Source organism: Heliangelus exortis, chromosome 6, assembly GCF_036169615.1.
Source record: "Heliangelus exortis chromosome 6, bHelExo1.hap1, whole genome shotgun sequence".
NCBI lineage: Eukaryota > Metazoa > Chordata > Aves > Apodiformes > Trochilidae > Heliangelus > Heliangelus exortis.
In genome coordinates, this window is record NC_092427.1 from 19,165,657 (window position 1) to 19,184,825 (window position 19,169).

Sequence of the window (19,169 nt, forward strand, 5' to 3'; positions counted from 1 at the left end):
TACGGGAACAAGGGGGGAAACCGTTGGTAGAAGTATTTATGTCTTGGATCTCTTTATTTACATATGTGGGATTATGTAGCTGGTGTATTAGGTACTTACTAGTCCTATGGGTGCAATAAAAAGTCCTGAATGGGCAGCTGCAGATAGTCAGACTGTGGACTGGTGGCCATTAGGTCCCAAAAAGTCCTCAGGGACTATTCTGCCCCTATCAGATGGGGCAGAGTTTTCTCTCCTTTTGTCCAGCCCTGTGCTTATGTGCTTCACTGTAGCCAACCACACTTACTTGTCAGGAGCACTGGAGTACTGCTGCAGACAGTGAAGGGTTAATGTCTTCTGTTCAGCTCAAAGCCTTCAAAGCATCATTCTTCCCATTATGCCTGGGAGTCTGTATTGCAGCTTTAAATCAAGCCCTCCACATGCATGCCCATTAAGTGTGGCAAAACCCCTGCAGATGGGGATTACATGGTGTCCCCGTGCTCCTCACATTTCCATAAAGCACATGGCTGCTCAGGGATGTGGCTGCCTTCGGTGGCCTCTTCAGTGTCCTCTGTACTAGCTGCCAGCTCATGATGAAAGACTCAGGAGAGGGGAATGTGGAGTTGGGGTGGGTGTAACCTGAGTGTAAACTGTTGAGCAGATGAAAGGGTCTGTCTTGCCTGTGAGACCTGGAAAGAAGCGAGAGCTGGGCTCCCAGCAGGCACTAGAGGCAGCAAGAAGCAGCATCAGTAAGTAGCAGGCAGGGGAGATATGAGGCACAGCACCAGGCACTCTGAGAAGCTGGAAAATTTTTCCCTCTTTGCCATCCAGCCAGCCTGAGTTTGTTGCTGTAGCTGGTGGAAAGCTGTGAAATCCCTTAGGAGGAATGATGTAGTAAAATGACTGAGGGTTTTACACAAATGCTGGCGACGTGTGACCAGAGGGCATATACTGAGGAGAAGGAAGTTGAATCCTTGTCTGCTCTACCTGTGAATCCCCAGTGATTTCACTATGGGAAAGCCTAAATGGCAGGAATAGCTGAAAAATCACTTGCAGTTTAATTAGTACCAAAAAAGCCCCAAGAAGAATTTAATTGGCTGAGCAGTTATGTAGTCTGAGTATGTATCACCAGAGTAAAATCCCACTGGAAGTAGATGAACATAGAAGAAGGTGATAGCTGGACTACAGAATAAAACCCTATTTAAAGACTCATGTAATGTATTTTTCCACTGCAGGGCAGAAGTGAAACTTTGAGGTATTGTTTAAAGAGAGAAAGAAACTCTGTCCCTCAGGGCTTCAGTAGGAAAGATAGTTTAAAAAAAAAAAAAAAAAAAAAAAAAAAGACAGACCATTAAGGAGAAACCCAACTTTGATGTCTATCAATGCAATATACTATTTGTTCTCCTACTGAAGGCAGATCTGAAAGACTCTAGTAATAAATCCCATGCAATACTGAGCAATTACCAACAATGAAATCATTAAACAGTACAATAACTAAATAATTATACATTTGTTAGGAGAATATGCTGTTGGACAACTTTGAAAGAAAGAGGAAGAAGGTAAGAACACAAAAGACAGGGTATTAGATACCACAAAAATAGCAACAAAAGACACTTTGCAGCCAGAATGCTGAGTAGTTTTATATGCACAAGACCAAATCCTAGCCCTAGAAAAAAAAATAAAAGAAAGTTTTAAGGACTGATAGGAAATTTTTTTAATAGGAAGATTAATCTGTCATTCAAAACACTGAATATCATGGCTGGAAAATGCCTCTTCTGTCTACTGGCTGCTTTCAATCCAAAGCCATCCATGACAGCACCAGCTATCTCAGTAGTATGTGTTTTATTCCTCATCCTAAGGATTATAGGCTGCCATCTCAGCTAGGGCCCCAGCTGAGGGTGAGGAGCTCAGAGGAGAGTAATACACAGCAGGGTCAGAAAGACATCTCCATGATGGGTATTGTGGCCCAGCTGGGGCCAAAGTAAGCAGATTCCCACATGTCAGAGGCAGCCTAAATCCCTCTTGATATGTGGAGACCACCCTTACATACTTCACAGTGAAGGGATTGGGAGTGCTTGGGCTGTAGGAGCTCTGCACTGTGGTAATAAATCAAAGGAGAGGTGGGGAGGAAAATGGTGAATGGGAAACTGAGGTTTCAGCTGCAGAAGCTAATTATGATGCCAGAGGGTGAGAACATTGGTGGTTAGATTTCCTTCTCAGTGAGTTTGGGATTATTCCAGAAACAGTGTTTGGGCTGTAGGAGCTCTGCACTGTGGTAATAAATCAAAGGAGAGGTGAGGAGAAAAATGGTGAATGGGAAGCTGAGGTTTCATCTGCAGAAGCTAATTATGATGCTAGAGGGTGAGAACACTGGTGGTTAGATTTCCTTCTCAATGAGTTTGGGATTATTCCAGAAACAGCTGCGGAAAATGTCTACATGAATGAACTGCATCCTGGAAGGAAAGGTGGGCATCAGTTACCACAAGTCAGACTGATGTGTTGTTGTTGTTGTTGTTGTCATGGCTCACTGGTGTTCAGCATTGCCTTAAGTGGGAAAACTGTAATTCAGTGGAAAAGAATATTTTGAAATCTCTTGGGAAATACTGTGGAGTGCTGTAGAAGCAGAAAGCATGTGGTGTACTGTATATACTAAGGAAATATGTATGTTGTTGAGGAGAGTAAGAAATCATAGCTGCAGGATTTTGGATATGTACAAGGATTAGGTACCATCTGGAAAAAAGGATCATGTGATGGACTCTGTGGTAAAACCTTAGAGGAAAGGCAGAGTGCTTATCATGCCTGACCCAGATAGCTTTGTAGGCACTGTCTACATTAGCAAAGTACAATTAATGAATGGAGCAGCCTAGAGACTGATACTGCTGCAAAGCACAGTGCAATTCCTGGAACATCAAGTAATCCTTTTCAACAGCAATGGCAAAGTAAGAGGGGAAGGCAAGTAGGAGTAGACTGTGACTAAGGAGGTGAAACCAGATTCCAGTAACAAAGGGTTTATGCTCACTTTCTCCTCCTAAACAAAGGAGAGGAAGGAGGGCTTTGCTCTAATCCTCCTTTTGGTATACATTTAATGCAAATTCTTTGTGGTTAGGGAGGGAAGCAGCCACTCATCTACACTCCTTCAGCTGCTAAAGATAATGCAGCTGGCAGCAGTCACAGAATTGCTTTCCACCGGGTCCCTTCTCCTCCCTGCTGTGTTGTTGGAGAGATTGATTTGTGATCTCAAGGACTGAAATTTCCTCTCTGAGTTCCCCCCATGGCTGCTCTGCTCTGGGAGCCCCCAGCTTTTCCACATTTACAGCAATCCCTTCAGCTTCAGGGAAAGAGTGGGTAAGAACTTGTACTGTCTGTAGCTCATATTATTGGACAGTATGTAAGAGACTGGAAAGAAAAAAGGGAAAAGGCAAAAGAAAGTAAACAAAAATTGAGAATTGGTTAAAATCTTTTTCAAACCTGCACCTCCAGCTGTGATGTAAGTGGTTATTTAGTGGAATTTATTCTAAAATAGACATTTTAAAATTACAAATATTAATCAAAATTATATATGTTGGCCAGGTTACAGCAAATACAGAATGACAAAGTAAAAGAGACCAGTATCAAAAGCTAGAACTAAACAGTATCTGCAAACTACCTACTATTAAGTAGAAACCAGTGATGCCCCTTGAAAACTTGCTTTTTTCTCTCAGATAATCACAGGTCATATTGTGCCTTCAGGCAGAGCATTGAGCAAGGAGAGATGAATAACTTGCATTGCTACGGGAGTAGCCTCAGGGTGGGAAGAACAGAGAGCCCGTGTTCCATCCCAGTCGCTCAGATCAGTGATCAGTAAGCAAATGTTCTCTCTGCTGTGCAGCAGCTGCAGCCCATCCTGAGGATCCAGGTGTCCTCTCCTGAGGAAGGGTGACAGTCTCTGGCCATATGGTCAGGAGAGAAAATGAGTACTTTCAAAACTGTCATATGGCACGAGAGCATCCCATGGACACCAGTACTAAATATATTTTGCATACAATACTCTGTATCAGAACTAGTTTGACAGATCCCAGGATTTCAACCTAAGTCTCTGCAGTCAGTTATGCAGTAAAAGGGCAGGACTTCGTTTTCCCTCTCTATGTCAAGAGGAGAATTCTTCATGTAGAATTGCTACAGATTTTTGTCAAAAAATCCCAATGAGGAAAAAGTGAAACTTGATTGATTTTTCAGGGCAGCCTATGTGCCTCTGCATAACCTCAGTATACCCTGTTGGTACACTGAGCTGTCTGGAGTTGCACAAGATCATCACAGATCTTGGCTCAGCCCAAGTCCCTGGTGATAGTACATGGCAGACATGATCACAGAGTTAATAAAACAACCTCTACTTCATAGTTTAGCCCTGCTATGGAGAATCAGGGAGAGGGCAAGGCTGGGCAGGAAAGGCATGTTCCACAAATTGCTGTGTCTTTCTGTGTTGTTGCAGAGCAGAAAGGCACCTTCTTCTCTTCCAGGACATCCTGGGGAAACATCCTGACACAGAGGCTGGTACTTACTGCCCAAGCTTCACCACTAATGGAAGAATGAAACTCTGATGAAATGATAGATGGGAACTAAGTGTTGGTCATGAACCACAAAATCTTCATACAAAAGGAGTGAAGCAGACTTTATCAGGCAAAGTGAAAACAACAGTGAGTAGGATTTCTTGAGAAATGTGAACAAAATCTGGTATTAAATCCATCTATGCTTTTAAGTTATCTTCAAAAGGTTTTTCCTTCCCTCTTTAAGTCCTGATCATATCACTAAGGTGTTCGCCTAACTTTGTGGCTGAGGACAATTGTGAAGAAATATTTAAACAAGTAATTTTTATCCATAAATCTCTCCTGAGACTGTATTTAGATTTTCCTTCACCTCTGGATTTCTCTGAACATACCTTTAGTTTGTTTTTTTTTCGGGACCTGCCAATTTCTTCACCTGCCAAACCCTTAGGAATATTATTGTCCTTTGGACCTATTTAGATGGATCCACCTCCTGCCCACACTGTAAGCAGCTTGTTATCAACAGATTTTATGCTCAATTAACAGTAAACAAACCATCATGCAATTGTGAGAGAAACATTCCTTTCCACACTGAAGGGTGGGGTTTGGCCCTCTGTGTTCAGCTCTTGTTCACTCAGCCCTTTATTTTACAGGCATGCACATACTGGCAGGTGTACGTGATGCCAGATCTACTGACAGGTATAATGATGCCAGCAGAACCTGGAAGGATGCGTGCATCTGTACTGCAGAGGCTGTTACTGCCTCAGCTGAGAAGGGGGCTCTGCCAGCCCTCCTTTGCCTTTTCTGGAACGCCAGCAAGGAGAAGGGTCCCTTTCTCACCTGAAGTGCAAAGGGCTCTCCTTTAGATGTGATTCCATCTAAACTAACTAGAGTAGGATTTCTCACATCTGTTTCCACAGTTTTATTTTTATATTAGCGGGGGTATGGTACTGGCTATTCAAGCACACCCTTCTTTCAGTTTCTTACAGAAAATTAATACTAAAAAAAAAATTATTGAGCTAAACCAATATAGTTACATGAGCAGGGAGAAGATCCAACTGTGAATCATCTTTCTTTGCAATGTCTATCTCAAAATTCCTTATTTCAGCTTTAAACTAGGTTAAAATTAAACTTTTGCAAGGATATGATTTTATATAGACTGTAAACAAATGTTTTCGTATTGTGTTTTTTAAAATTCTACTGAAGTTCCCAAGAATATTTGTTAGTTTGCTTTCCCTCTATTCACCAACATTATACCACTGAGACGTGGTAGTGAAAGTGCTTTTATTAATTTTCATTATCCAAGTGGAGAGAAATGCAAAATATAAACAGCAGGAATTTTGACCTTTTTAGCCTTTAGCAATTGAAGGGTTTACTGGTAACAGCATTCCATAAGTATATAAATAACCCCAGACTGAGAGAGTTGGGGTTGTTCAGTCTGGAGAGGAAAAGGCTCCAAGGGGACCTTATTGTAGCCTTCAGTATCTGAAGGGGGCTATAAGAAAGCTTCGGAGGGACTTTTTAGGTTGTCAGGAACTGATAGGACTTGGGGGAATGGATTCAAATAGAGGAGGTGAGATTTAGATTGGAATTTAGGAAGAAGTTCTTCACCATGAGGGTGGTGAGACACTGGCACAGGTTGCCCAGAGAGGTGATAGAAGCCCCATCCCTGGACGTTTTTAAGGCCAGGCTGGACAGGGCTCTGAGCAACCTGATCTAGTGGGAGGTGTCCCTGCCCATGGCAGAGGGGATCCTTAAGAAACCAACCCTGCAAATTTTACAATTCTCTGAAACAATAGAAAAAAAAAAAAAAAAATTTACTGTGTTAACAGAAAAAAAAATTGGAAAATCACAAATCAGATCTCCAGGAATTATGAAGTTGATTTAAATTATAAAGTTTTTTCTTTTCATTTAGTTCAGCTTTATTCCAAAATCCATTCCAGTCTGAATCCAGGAGCAAATCTTAACTGTGATAATAACCTCTTAATTCTCCTTTAGGATGTTTGGAATGTACCTGAAGTCAGATTAACTGTATTCCTTTTACACTGTTTATTAATGGCAGAAAAGAGGCTGAGCCAAGAGTACTCAAAGAGCATCTTCCTTGGCAACGCTGGCTACTGATGTCAAATGTCTAACAGATGATAGTGTAGGAAAGAAGCCTTGCTCAGAGCCAAAAATTAAAAGGTAAAAACTTGTATTGTCTTGTTAGCAGCTAAACTAGAAAAATTCCTTTGTGCTTTTAGGCAAGTTGCAGAACCAACCCACGTCTGCTGGTGCAATACTTGTGTATCTTTGCTGACATTTGCTGACTGTTTTGGGATCTTTAGATAAAGACTCACAGATGAAAAACCAAAGTCCTGATTATCTTTATTGCAGTTTTCAATTATAATAAAGAAACTGAGAGCCAGTCAGAGGTCTTAGCTTCTAGTTCTCTGGCTGACCCTGTGCTAACGCAAAACCACTGTTGGAAAGGCCAGGGAGGAGGGCAGGGATGCTGGTGGGGGCTGAAGTACCAGGGTGGTATCTGTAGAGCAGGAAAATCCCAGCTGTACCAATGTGACCTGGGTAAGGCACGGAGATGTGACCACACTGCTGTCCCATGAAACAGCACAGATGAGATGGCAGCCCTGTGATTTTATGTGGAGGGCTGGTCTAGCACAAGCAATGACAGTGGTGTAAAGTGAGCTTATTCCTGGTCAGCACCTCCTATTGTGTCTGGAGAGTTTCTGATTTGGTGCTCAGGAGCTGAAGAACTAAGGGGGTAGTCCTGAGAACCCTCAGCTTGTGTGGAGACAAGCCAGAAGTGACACCAGACATGTCAATCATAGTATAAAATTACATAAAAGTGCAGTAGATGAGCCAAGGCAGTTTGGGCAACCAATGTGTCGTGGTTGAAGAAAGTTGAGGTCTTGTCCATTCCTGTTCCTGCTCCCAGTGGAATAGCCCTGCCCTCACCCTTCAGCCTGCTCTGGGATGCATCGGACCCTTCCCTGCACAGCTCTAGCTTGCCAACAAAGCAGCAAACAATCCTTTATTTTTTTCTGTGTTAGTTTTCTATGGCATTGATGAGCTTAAATGGCTCATGGAGATATCCAAGAAGCACCAAGTGGGAAAGGACTATGGGAGGAGGTGAGGACAAGAATAGTATCCTTCAGTGGCAATGGGCTGTTAAATCTGTTCATCCCCTCTCATTAAACTGATAGACAAATGTTATGAATATTATTGCATGGACTCATGTATGTATTTGTGTCCCAAACTCTTATAACTAGGCTGCCTGCCAAGCACTGTAAGCTGCTATAAGCCAGAAGGAAAAGGCTACCATCTTGCTGTGCCTTGCTTTCCCTGGGGCAGCACAGGCTTTAAACCCCGTTATGGAACTAAGTTCTGATTTCTTCTGATTTTCTGGCTTCTGCAGAACCGATTTGGCTGAAAGCTAATCTGGCAAAAAAATTAATTTCCACATCAGCTTGTTGCACAGACCTACAACTGTGCATGCTGGCACATGAAAGGGAATGGATAGAAACGAACAGCTGGGGAAGAGATGGAGCAGAAGTCCTCGTCTGGGGGACAATGCCAGTTTATGCTGCTTACAGCAATAGCTGGATGATTACCTCCTTTGAATGAAATATGGTTTAGATTTCTGTAAAAGAACCAAGCAGGCAGCCTTTCTTCAATGCACAGCAGTATAGTAGAGACCTCATTATTAGTCAGTTTTAAAAGTTGTAAGTTTGAAGTGGGCAAAAGAATGATATAGATGAGCTGCTTCTTAGAAGTTTTGTGAGCCTAAGGAGAAGTGTATGTGATTCTGCATTGCATTTGGGGTTTAGAGGCCTTCAGTTCTCAAAAGTTCACAGGTTTGGGTTTCTTCCAGAAAAGTATTTTTTGCTCGTATTTCCTAATGATCCTATGCATGGGTAAATCCTGTAGAGATCTGAGAAGTAAAATTACCTTCAGCTCTCTTTCACCCTATTGCAGTTCAGACTCTACTTTCTTAAGAAGTGTTTTATGGGAATTACAGTTTAACACTCTTGGTCCTCATCCTTGCCAATATGACAGCTTTTCTTGCAGCATTCTTAGCTGTCTTGGAGCAATTTTTGGAAAAAAGTGCTGTGTCCTTCTTGTTCCCCACCCCAAGAAGAAAAATATCATGGCCAGCTCTCTGGTAAAGCAGAGGTTTTCTTTTCACAGAGTCATGCAGACTGAAGTCCCAGAGATAGTTACAGGTAAAACCTTCATATGTAGGTGTTAATTATTACCAGCTGGCTTCAAAGACTTACAGTCTGTTTCAGTGTAAACAAACATGTCCACCTAGAACACTAATAAACTCTTACTTGCAATACCATGCATAACTTTCAAACAAACATTATCAGACAGTAAACACACCAGTGATTCCTCTGCAGCCTTCCCCCCTCACTGATGTGCGATAATTAGATGCAATCTCAGTTTCTGTAAGATACTTAGCACACACATTTAAAGAAACCTTTTATTTTCTTCCTTTCTGAAACAACTTATAGGTCCTTATGCTATAACCATAGACACTTTGAAACATGCTGCTGGTACTGCAGGTATGGAGCTGAGGCCAAAATTGTTTTAATTTTTTTCTAGACATATCTGTTGGCCTGACACAAAACACTCTGTCAACAAGCTCCATCCAACTCCAGTTCCACTGCATATCATCTGCACTTGAGAAAAAAAATCATGCCACTTTTTTTCCTGAATGTGTCAGACCTTGCTCATAAACTGAGGGAGATGAGGGAAAAGGGAGAGAGAAGCAGAGAGAAAGAAGCCTTTAAGTTCACAGTAAATTATTAACCTAACCCCCCTGTACTCTGTAGCCAAAGCCATATAAGCACAAGGACTTGGGTTTCCCATCAGCACACCAGCATCTGAGATAGAGGAGTGCTTTGAACTCCTGCCTCCCACTCCCACTGACTCAGCTCTGAGGCTGCTGCATGGGACTGCTCTCCCTTATCATGTTTTGGGCAAAAAAATGTGTGAGGAGCTGCTGCCTCCCTACCCCAGGTACCTCTGCTGCTCCCTTCCTACCAGCTCAGCTCATGGAATGGCATACTAAGTCTTTCCTTTTCCCCCTTCTTCACATTTTTCATGTGAATCATTTTCATAGCTTAATGGTCCTCTCAGCAGCTGGGAGGAATAATTATTTAGCATGATGGGCACTTTACAGTAGTGCTGATACACAAGAAACTGTTGGGCCCTGCTCCTCACCCAGGAGCCAGCTGTGCATCTGGGATGGCCACATGGGCTGACACCAAGGGATGTTTCAGCTGCCCCTCTCACATCCAGCTCTACCCTTCCCACCCTGGGGGTATTTCTGGCTTTGTACCTGTGCTACCTGACCTGTTCCTGAAGGAACAGAAGATTTGTTTCTTTGCGTTGCTTTTTTTTCTGATTCAAAGCATGTGAGATGCACATTCATGCACTTGCACATGCAAACACATACATACCCAGGAAAAGCAGTTCTATATATGGTTTAATAGATTATTTCTCTGTGATTTGCTCTGAAATGCTGCAGGCTGGCAGGCAGGTCCAGATTTGAAAAAGCTAGGAGGAATTCCTTACCACTGCAACACTGAGTGGTGCACTGAGTTCCACTCTGAGTCTGTATCTGCTCGTAAGGAGTCAGCATAACCTTCTGCTTGCTGGAGCTTATGTGGCTCTGTTGCCATCTCATCCCAAAACTTCACTTGAACTTCCAACTTAGTCTGTTTTGGTTATGTTATTCAGCATGGGGCAGGGGCTGGTTTTTTCAGTGCTAATCTGAGTTGGTGAGACTTTTTTTCTGCAGCAATAGTCCCCTTGTGCTGTAGTCAGTCATGCTGTGGTTCAGAGGTATTTTCATACTGCATTTGCTGTGTGGTGATTTTCAGTTGCACACATCTATGTGTACAGGTTGACCTTGTTACTACTGTAATGGTATCAGGCTGTTCCATGAATTTGTGCTGTGTTGTGTGTAATCTGGTGGTAGGTAATACGCAGGGAGCACTACTCAGAATCATATGGCACAGGAAAATGTGCTTTGCAGAGCAGTGGGTGCAGAGCCTGGCATCCTATTGTGCAGGTTGTGTGGCTTTGCCATAGCATGTGTTCAAGGGTATGAGGCTGTTGCTGCACTGGGTTGCTGTGCTTCTGTGTGTGCTGCTGTCTGCTGTGGAGTCAGTATGGTGACTGGGAGTGTCTGTGAGTTGCTCTGTGGTGTGTTAAGGCGTGTGAGGTCTTGTGTGACTGTCCTGGTAGGTTAAGGGTGGGCAGCACATTGTTGTGCACACCTGTGTGTGTAGGGTGGGCAGCACATCGCTGTGCACACCTGTGTGTTTCACTGCTTCCCAGGGCAAGGGTTGCACGGTGGTCATTGCACCATAGCGCAGGTTCCTGTGTTATTACTTCTCTCAACGTGTATTTTGTTTGGCCAAGTTTGTGCGTGCCCTGTACAGTGTCATGAGGCTGTGCTCGGTGCGCTGCTCTCCCAGCGCTACAGACAGGTGCTGTGCAGGGGCTCTGCGGCGCTGGCACGGAGGGCTCTCAGGCCTATTACCACTCTCCAGGGCATCATCATCATCAGGGCACCGGCGTGGTGCCCCATGTACCGGGCTGCTAGGAGTCAGCATTTCACGGTGCTCCAGCGGACTGGACGCGGTGCTGCTGCCGGGGTCCAGAGTGTGCTCCCCGCCCCACATAGCACCGGGTGCCCTGGGCACCTCACCGGAGGCTGCAGAGTTGCCCCGCCATACCCGGCACGGGCTGTGCGGGCCAAGCGTTCCCCATGGGGCGAGCGGGATGACCCACGCGGCGCCGCGACCCCTTCCAGCCCCGGCAAGTTGCGGGGCGCCCCGCACTCCTCTCCCCGGCATCGCTGTGCCCCGGGTCGCACGGCGTTCCCCTCCCCCTCCCTCCGCCGGTCGGGGCCGCCCCGCTCGGCCCGGCCCTCGCCTCCCCGGAGAGCGGGGCGGGGAGGGGCCGGGCAGAGCTGCCCGCCGCGGCGGAAGGAGGCCGAGGCCTCGCTGCCGGCGCTGCCTCTGCGCGGTGAGGCGCAGCCCCCGAGGCTCCGCACGCACCTGCCGGCCCGTCCCGTCCCGCCCCCGTCCCTGCCGCTCCGAGGAGCCCGGGGACAACAGGCACCTGCCGGCCCTGCCGCCGGCACTCCCGCACTTCCGCTGCCACCCCCGGGCGGGACGATCCCCGCGGCGGCGGCGGGCGCCGTTTCTCGGAGGACAGGGCATGGCGGTCCGCTGAGATGAAAGTGACCGTGTGCTTCGGGCGGACCGGGATCGTGGTGCCCTGCAAGGACGGGCAGCTCCGCGTGCGGGACCTGACCCAGCAGGCCCTGCAACGCTACCGCAAGGCCCAGGAGAAGGTGAGGGAGGGAAGGAGGGGGGGGTTGGGGCCGGGGCGTGTGCAGGGCTGCCCTGGGATGTAAGGGGCCGGGGAGCAGGGAGCGGGGCCGGGAAGGGCCGCCGCGAGGGGAGGCTGGGGGAAGGCCCGGGGCCGCCTCAGGACTGGGCTTGAAGGGGCAGAGCTGGCGGCGAGAGGTGGGTGGGTGGGTGGGCTGCCAGGCCCCGCGGCCTTCTGTGGGCCGTCCCGCGTGGGCCCGTGCTGCGCATCCCTCTGCCAGAGACTTGGTGTGAGCAGCTGATGCTGGCGGGGTGAGAACGCGTTCCGCTCTGCTAAGGAGCTGGCAGGGCTTGTTTTATGTGTTTTAAGGTTTCTGATGTTATTGCTGTGCATGTTGAGTAACCAACTTGCTACAGACAAACGTAACGTGTCATTTCCAGTAAGGCATTAACTGCTCTGTGTGTTGCTATCTGCGTGGGTAGATGAGTTCCTTTACATGAAAGGAGCTCGAGTTTTTCTTTGTTTGTATCTAATTGGGCATAAAAATACTTTTTACTCCAAGAGGCAGGTGCCCAAGGCTGGTGGGATAGTGTTTAATATTGATGAAAGGCCCAGTGTTGCAAATACTGCTTTGAGAAGATTACACTTACAAGCCCCGAATTAAGGGTTTGCATGATTGCCCATCCTCCCGAGTCATCTGAATAAAAAGAAAAATTACAGTCGGTGGCTTATGAGATGTTGTCCTTTGGCTGTTTTGTGCCCTGTGCTGTTTTTCTTTTTTTTTTTTTTTTTTTTTTTTTTTCTGTGCCAAATCAATTGTTCGGTGTCCTGAGTGCAAAACTCGGTGTAAAATTCTTGTTCTTGCAGGTGTATCTTGAGAGAAGGGTGCTCCTGGTATGTGAAATCCATCATGAAAAGCTGACTTTTGACATCATGAGTGCTCTGTGGCAGAGGTTATGGTGGTCACCACTGTTAGTCTTTCTGAGCAAGTGTAGTGATTAGCCTGCAGCTAAAATCTGCTGAGAGGTGTGCTCCAAGTAAATAGTTTTATGTTGAGAGATATCTGAAAATTTGTTTTTCTTTTCAGACTATTTGGAATGTTAGGAATACTTACTGTGGAAAAAAAGCTGCTGTTTCTCTTGGCATGTTAAGTGTTCTCTATCTAATTTTTTTTTTAAAGTGTTAAACTACTTTAAAGTAACTAAGTGTTTTTAAACTAAGGTATTTTAAAAATGCCTAAGGTATTTGGAGAAGGGAGGAAAATTGATACAAGGATTATTTTCATAGTTGCAGAAAAGGAAAAGGGTAGCTAGGACACAAGCTTTGTTAAATTTTTATTAGTTATAGTACTGTCAGATATCAAAAAAATATGCGTGAGAGGCTCTGTATTTTGGAAGTTGTTCTGGAAGCCTGGGTTTGCTGTTATTCTGCAGTAATTTGGTAAAGGGGAGGATATGAGATTAGAAGTTCAGGTGTGTTGTAAAATATGTGAATTTCTGTGTATAAAAATAACAAATATTTGAATTGGTGTAAAGTACTCGGCATTTCATACTTGCAGTGAGGGGAGTTGATGCAGTAAATGACTGAGTTGCTCATTTCTGTGACACTTTAGGTAAATAGCTGAGAACTCTGCAGGAAGTTGCTTAGTGTAGCCTGCTGTGTTTTCTTAGCAAGTTTGATGTGAATTCTTGGCTGGGCAGTTTGGTCATGAAGGCTCAGTTCCTCTGTTAACTGAAATAAAATATTGGGCCATTGTTCCAGGTGAAAAATTGGTGATTGTTTTTTGATCCTACTGAACTTAGTAACAATTTTTAGAGATACTGTTGCCATTCTGAGCGGGGAGATCTTGTCTGAGTCACTGGAGGTTAGAAATAACTCTCTGGATTTATGAACTGTTGTCTGTATTACAGTATCAACTGAGATTTCTGTGCTTTTTCATTATGTGAATAGCCTTAGGTGTTTAAAAAAACGTATCAGCTGCTTTGTGAGAATTGTTAATAATTTTTCATTGAAGTGACTGTCACCTTGGCAAGTAATGTGTTTCAGTGACATGGATATTGGTCAAACTTTTCTGGGACTCGGGATCTCCTTTTGTGGCTGTTAAGCAATGTGTGTGGCTTCCTGCTGACAGGTAGGTACAGTAGGATTAATGGTTTCTTATTGGCTTCGTCAGCCCAGTTTCTCCTGTAACTTGGTATTTTGGTGCCTTTGGAAGCACTTGCATGTTATCTGTTGTATTTAGGATTCTTTGCTTGAGTGAGAGCAGGTGCAAAGTACTTGAGTTGCTGTGCTTGTTGTTAACTGTGTTTGCTTCTCTGTGGCTGTAAGGCAGCTCTTGGATGCCAGGCAAGGTACCTCCTTGATTGTTTTGATTGTTTTCCAGTGAACTGTGGGAGACTTTATTTATTTATTATTTTTTATTTTCCTTCCCTGAGTATGTGGATGAGAGGGGGAGAAAACATGTTCTGGTGGGCACTGATGGGTTCCGTGTGTTCTTCTGGGTGTGTGCTGTCTGGGTCCCATTTTAAGCAATTCCTCAGTCCACATGGGGCCAAATGCATTCAAGCTAAATACACTGTTCTGCTCATACTTCTCTCCCTTGAAATGCTGCTGGCCCCAAGTAGGAGGTGCCACTTGAATTACCAGCTTTGTAATGAAGCCCCTGGTTCAGCTGGAGATGCCAGCTTGCTAACAGCCTTCAGTGCTGATGGTGCAGAAAGTGCTGTAAACCCAAGGAAAAGAAAGGCTATCTGAGTAGCAAGTGAGAGCCAGAATGACTTTTCTTCAAGCTGCAGTGAAACTTTTTCTAGGAAAAATGTATAAAAACATCTCGTTGCCTCAGATGCTTTGTATCTCTCTCTGGAGGAGTCAGAGATGGGGAAGTGGTGTATCTGTGTATCCATTGATTTATGTTTACATGCATAGCACTTAGCTAGATGACTTGCTTGGAGTGACCACTTTGGCTGGGGAAAGTATTGTTTATAGAAGGCAGCAGGACAGGTGGGACATAGAAGCCATGAAGCAAAATTAATAAGCAATTTATGATTTAAATGTTTAAAATCTGTTGTTTTAAGCACAGCTACATTCTTGAGTGGCTCGCTTTCAGTCTCTGTGGGCCTCCCTTTGGGAACGCTGGCACAGACAACCAAACATTAGTTGAACAGGGGCTTGATCTCCAGTTGTTCCAGGCATTTGTGTGTGTATTGCCACTGATGAGAAGGTACAGAAGCCAACAGTTCATTCTGGAATGGTAATGGCAATTTTAATTGGCAGTCAGACTGAGTAGGAAGCAATAATATAGTGTCTAAGTGGATTCAAGAATGCATTGCTATTACTAGAGCAAAAATAGTGAGTTGTTTGGGTTGTACTGACAACTTCTCCAAATTAGATTGATTTAAAGAGCTAATGATGCAGGTGGACTGTCTGTGTCAGCTGCTGATTCCTACTAATAAAAAACTTCTCCCCTTTCTTTTTGTTCTTGCTTATGCCACAACATGACATTTAGTTTTCTGGAATTATGTATTCTTGTTGTAAATCAGCCAGCAAGCAGAAGGAGTACTACATGTTCTTGTAGTTTCTCTAAAGATACTGTGGACAGGGAAAGTAACAATTTATTTTGACTCCAAACTATGCTTAAAAAATGTTTGTAAAAACTTAACAGGTATCTGGAAAGTTTTGAAGGAAATCCTTTGTTACAAATGTTTTTCTGTTTTGAGCAAATTGTAAATATTTAGTCCTTTATAAAGACAAAGTAATATAGTTGTATTTGTTTAGCTCTTTTTTTCTTGAATCTGGTCTCTAGCTGGTTTTTTTTTTTTTCCTGTCCCAGTTTGTCTTGGAAAGTTTATTTTATTTTATGTTCTGATGGGGTTAATCCATAACTTCTATTTTTTAGTAAACCAAGTCTCTCTTCAGTTCTTTTTTTTTTTTTATGTACTTTTTGCCAGGAAATATTTTAACTTTTCATCCCCATATTTGTCTTAGTGTTGCTCAATCAGCTGCAGTATGTTTGCAGGCTCCTGCATTGTCTTGGAAACTGATGTGTTTTGATGAACAGCTTAATTATAGTTTCAGCATCCATCTTTGTAATTTGTCCATTATTATGTCGTACTGAAAAAAGGAGAATCTAACTTGATACACTGCTTTTCCATTGTTGTTCTTTGAGTTTATGGATAACGGATTCATATATAGAAAGGCCACCTAAGTTAGGAAGGTGAAAGAAATGGGAAGGAGACAAATTATTTTTTAAATTCTATATAAAACAAACTCTGTTACCAACAGTAACGCTGGTGATGATATTTCATTGAGGTTAGAGATAGCTTTCAAGTGGCAATATTATGGACCTCTTCAAGAATTTTCAGGATCACTTTCAGAGTGATCCTGAAAAAAGGTGTTGAAAAGTGCCAATCTTTTTATCACTTTTGCATAGGATGTCTGCTGCTGAGCTGCATCATAACCACTGGTGTTGATGTAATGAGATTTTGGGAGATTTCCAGAATCCTTTTCACTTTCTTAAGGTGTTTATAATCCCATCAGAAAATCTGCCATTTGACTTAGCAGACTTGTCATACAAAATGTTTTATAGGACATTATGTACTTGTATAATATGAAAGAGATTTTTTTTTAATGTCTTTGTTTTTTTCAAGAAGTAAAGTACTGCCAGTAACTTGGGCTTTTGGCTTAATATTAAGTTACCTGATGCTATTATATTTCAGGGGAGTTCAGTGGAAGAGTAGAGCTGGATACAACTGTTGGAAACTCGGTGGAGAAAATGAGACTATGGAGATATTAAAAAACTCTGTAGATGACATATGCTCTAGGGGGATTTGTTTATTTATTTTTTGGTTTGTTTGTTTGGCTTTTTTGGGGGGTTGGAAGTTGGACAAGGTGATCTTCGAGGTCTTTTCCCTGCAAATAACTGCAGATCAGACTTCAGTGTGTGATAATACAAAGTTTTATTTCTGTCTACCAGATTGTATTTATCAGGTTCTGAATGTTATTCTGTTGTCACCACTTGAGAGTCACTCAATATTTTGTAATACCAGTTATAACAGTCACAGAAGGAAGTCATTGAAGAGCTGTACAGAGTTCTCAGTAGCCACTGCTTCCTATTGCTCTTTGGCCAGTTGAACATGAACTCTGAGTAGTCTCTGTGATTAAAAAATAAATAATAAAAAATTCTTTCTGGCAAAGGATGGACACAAGAGGTGCTTTTGCTTGCTGAATAAAATGCACCTTTAATATTTTTTTCTAAGTATTTGAATCGAAGGTTGTGTTCTATTGGTGTTTTCTTAATGTTTCTGGTTTTAGCAGATATAGTTATTTGGGGATAATAGTTAATGTTATGTGACTGCTTTCATCCTCACTTGTTCAGTGTGATAGCTCAGTTGCATTGCACCACACTGTGATGAGTTTCTCATCCTGCTAGTGAGCAGCAGCTTTCCTCCCCACTGAGCTGACATTCTTTAGGCTTTGCTAATGATGCTAATGGAATAACTGCAACTTTCCTGGGTGTTGAAGACCTATTGCTTTATTATTATTGAAAACTCCCCCTAGTCCCATATTATGATGTCTGTTTTTCTTTCTTAATGAATATGGTAATGGTTAAGATCTTAAGCAATTGGCATAACTAAAAACAGATTCTGTTTTGCATTTTTATATTTCATTCTTGAATCTTGCTTATGCATAAAGATATACCTATTTTATTTCAGGGACCTGACTGAAAAAGGAATGATGGGCCCATATGAATGATTTGTTGATAGAAATGGACTTCTAAATTCCACTGACCCCAGATAATGCCCTAGATATATTGGTGAACTGAGGAGGTTGCTTCATGTGAAAAATTTAGATAATCAGCATGTTACAAGAACTTCTGGGTTAAAAAAAGGATATGCATTACTTACATAGTATCTTATTTAATAAAAGCATTTCTTGTTCCCTTCAAGTTGTATGTTCCTGTGGTAGTTCTGCAAGTCCTATCCATCAGTACTTTATTCCTCACATAGGATTACTTCAGGCACTTATTTGTAAATAAACCTTTGTATTATGAGAAATTACTGATTGCACTGGGTAGGAATTTTTTTTTACCACTATTCTGACTTTAAAGAAATATATAAGACTTTATTCTGGGATTGTTTTTTTTTTTTCTTATGCCTTGGGATTGTGCTGTAGACACCTGCATTAAGTGAATTGTTATAATGTTCTAATATCATAAAAATCTGTCTTGCTTTCCAATGTAAACCTGTAATTGTTATGCCACCAGTACATTTATTCATAAGTGGTGGCTTTGCTTTGTTGTCACAGGTGCTGTAGCACTGCTCCAGTGCTTAAATTTGCTCTTGGGAATGCTCCTGAATTGGGAGGTTTAGAAAAGTTGCTCATAAGTTTAATGAGGATGCACTGTGAGCATTTATTGCCAGAGTGAGATCTCTTACATAAATTCTTTTCTTTAGTGGTTGTTACATGTATGGAGAAGAAAACTAGAAAAAGCTTGAATAAATATACTTCTTAATCCTGGTCATAAGGATACCATTTTTATGAATTGTGGATAGGGAGGAAGATGAATGATTGCAGTCTCACAGAGACTGATATTTGGAATCACAGAATTCAGTCTGAATGTGTAAGGTGTAACAGCTGTCTCTGTTTAAACTTTTTTATTATTTTTCTGTCTATGAATTTACCTCAAAGATGAGGCTCCATTGAGCCAAATGGTTTTGCAGTACAGCTTATCTGATAGAATGGTTTCCAGATTCCCAACAAAATACTAGCTAGTGGTGAAACTTAACATGCATCCTCCTTATCATTTTCCTTTTTGAAGTAATCTCTCAATCAGAAGGAAATGGAGTACTTAGACTAAAGAAGAATTGGATACAACCCAAAGAAGTGTTAAGACCCGCATTCCTGGAAAATTGTGTGCCTTCAGTTTTCCTATGACTAATCAGATCCTCTCTTCTTCAGTGTTCCTTAAAATATGAAAGGCCTTCTGATGGTTACAGAAGATACTGTCTCATTCTCATCAGTCCATCAACAGTTGAGCTGGTCTTTGTTGGAAAACTTAAATATTTAATTTATAGATTTTCAGAGGGGATAAAAATTACTCTATATAATCATCTTCTGTGTCTTTTGATTTGGATGCCAAACTAGCTTAGGTTAACTAGAGTAGCTCCAAAGAGGTTAGAATCCAAAGGTCTCTATTTGGACCTTGAAAGGAGAGCTAAGTCATAAATCCTAGTAGGTTAATCCTGTGTATGCAGTGGATTTGCCCTGTGTCCAAACTCTGGAATGGCCTTTGAGCACCCACCTGTAGGTCATCCTACACTTGAG

General features: G+C 42.8%; 1 protein-coding gene and 1 long non-coding RNA gene across 6 annotated transcripts in view; one reads left to right on the forward strand and one right to left on the reverse strand.

The window, feature by feature from the left end:
* Positions 1-19,169, reverse strand: part of LOC139797557 (uncharacterized) — a 336,133-nt gene that overhangs the window by 279,195 nt on the left and 37,769 nt on the right. The gene's annotated exons all lie outside the window — the stretch shown is intronic.
* PARD3B (par-3 family cell polarity regulator beta) overlaps positions 11,454-19,169 on the forward strand; it is a 375,207-nt gene continuing 367,491 nt past the window's right edge. For all 5 annotated transcript variants that reach the window (XM_071747007.1, XM_071747008.1, XM_071747010.1 and 2 more), the window contains exon 1: positions 11,454-11,868. In XM_071747007.1, coding sequence (XP_071603108.1) covers positions 11,749-11,868 — 120 coding nt within the window. In that variant the 5' untranslated portion in view covers positions 11,454-11,748. The remainder of the gene's footprint in view (positions 11,869-19,169) is intronic.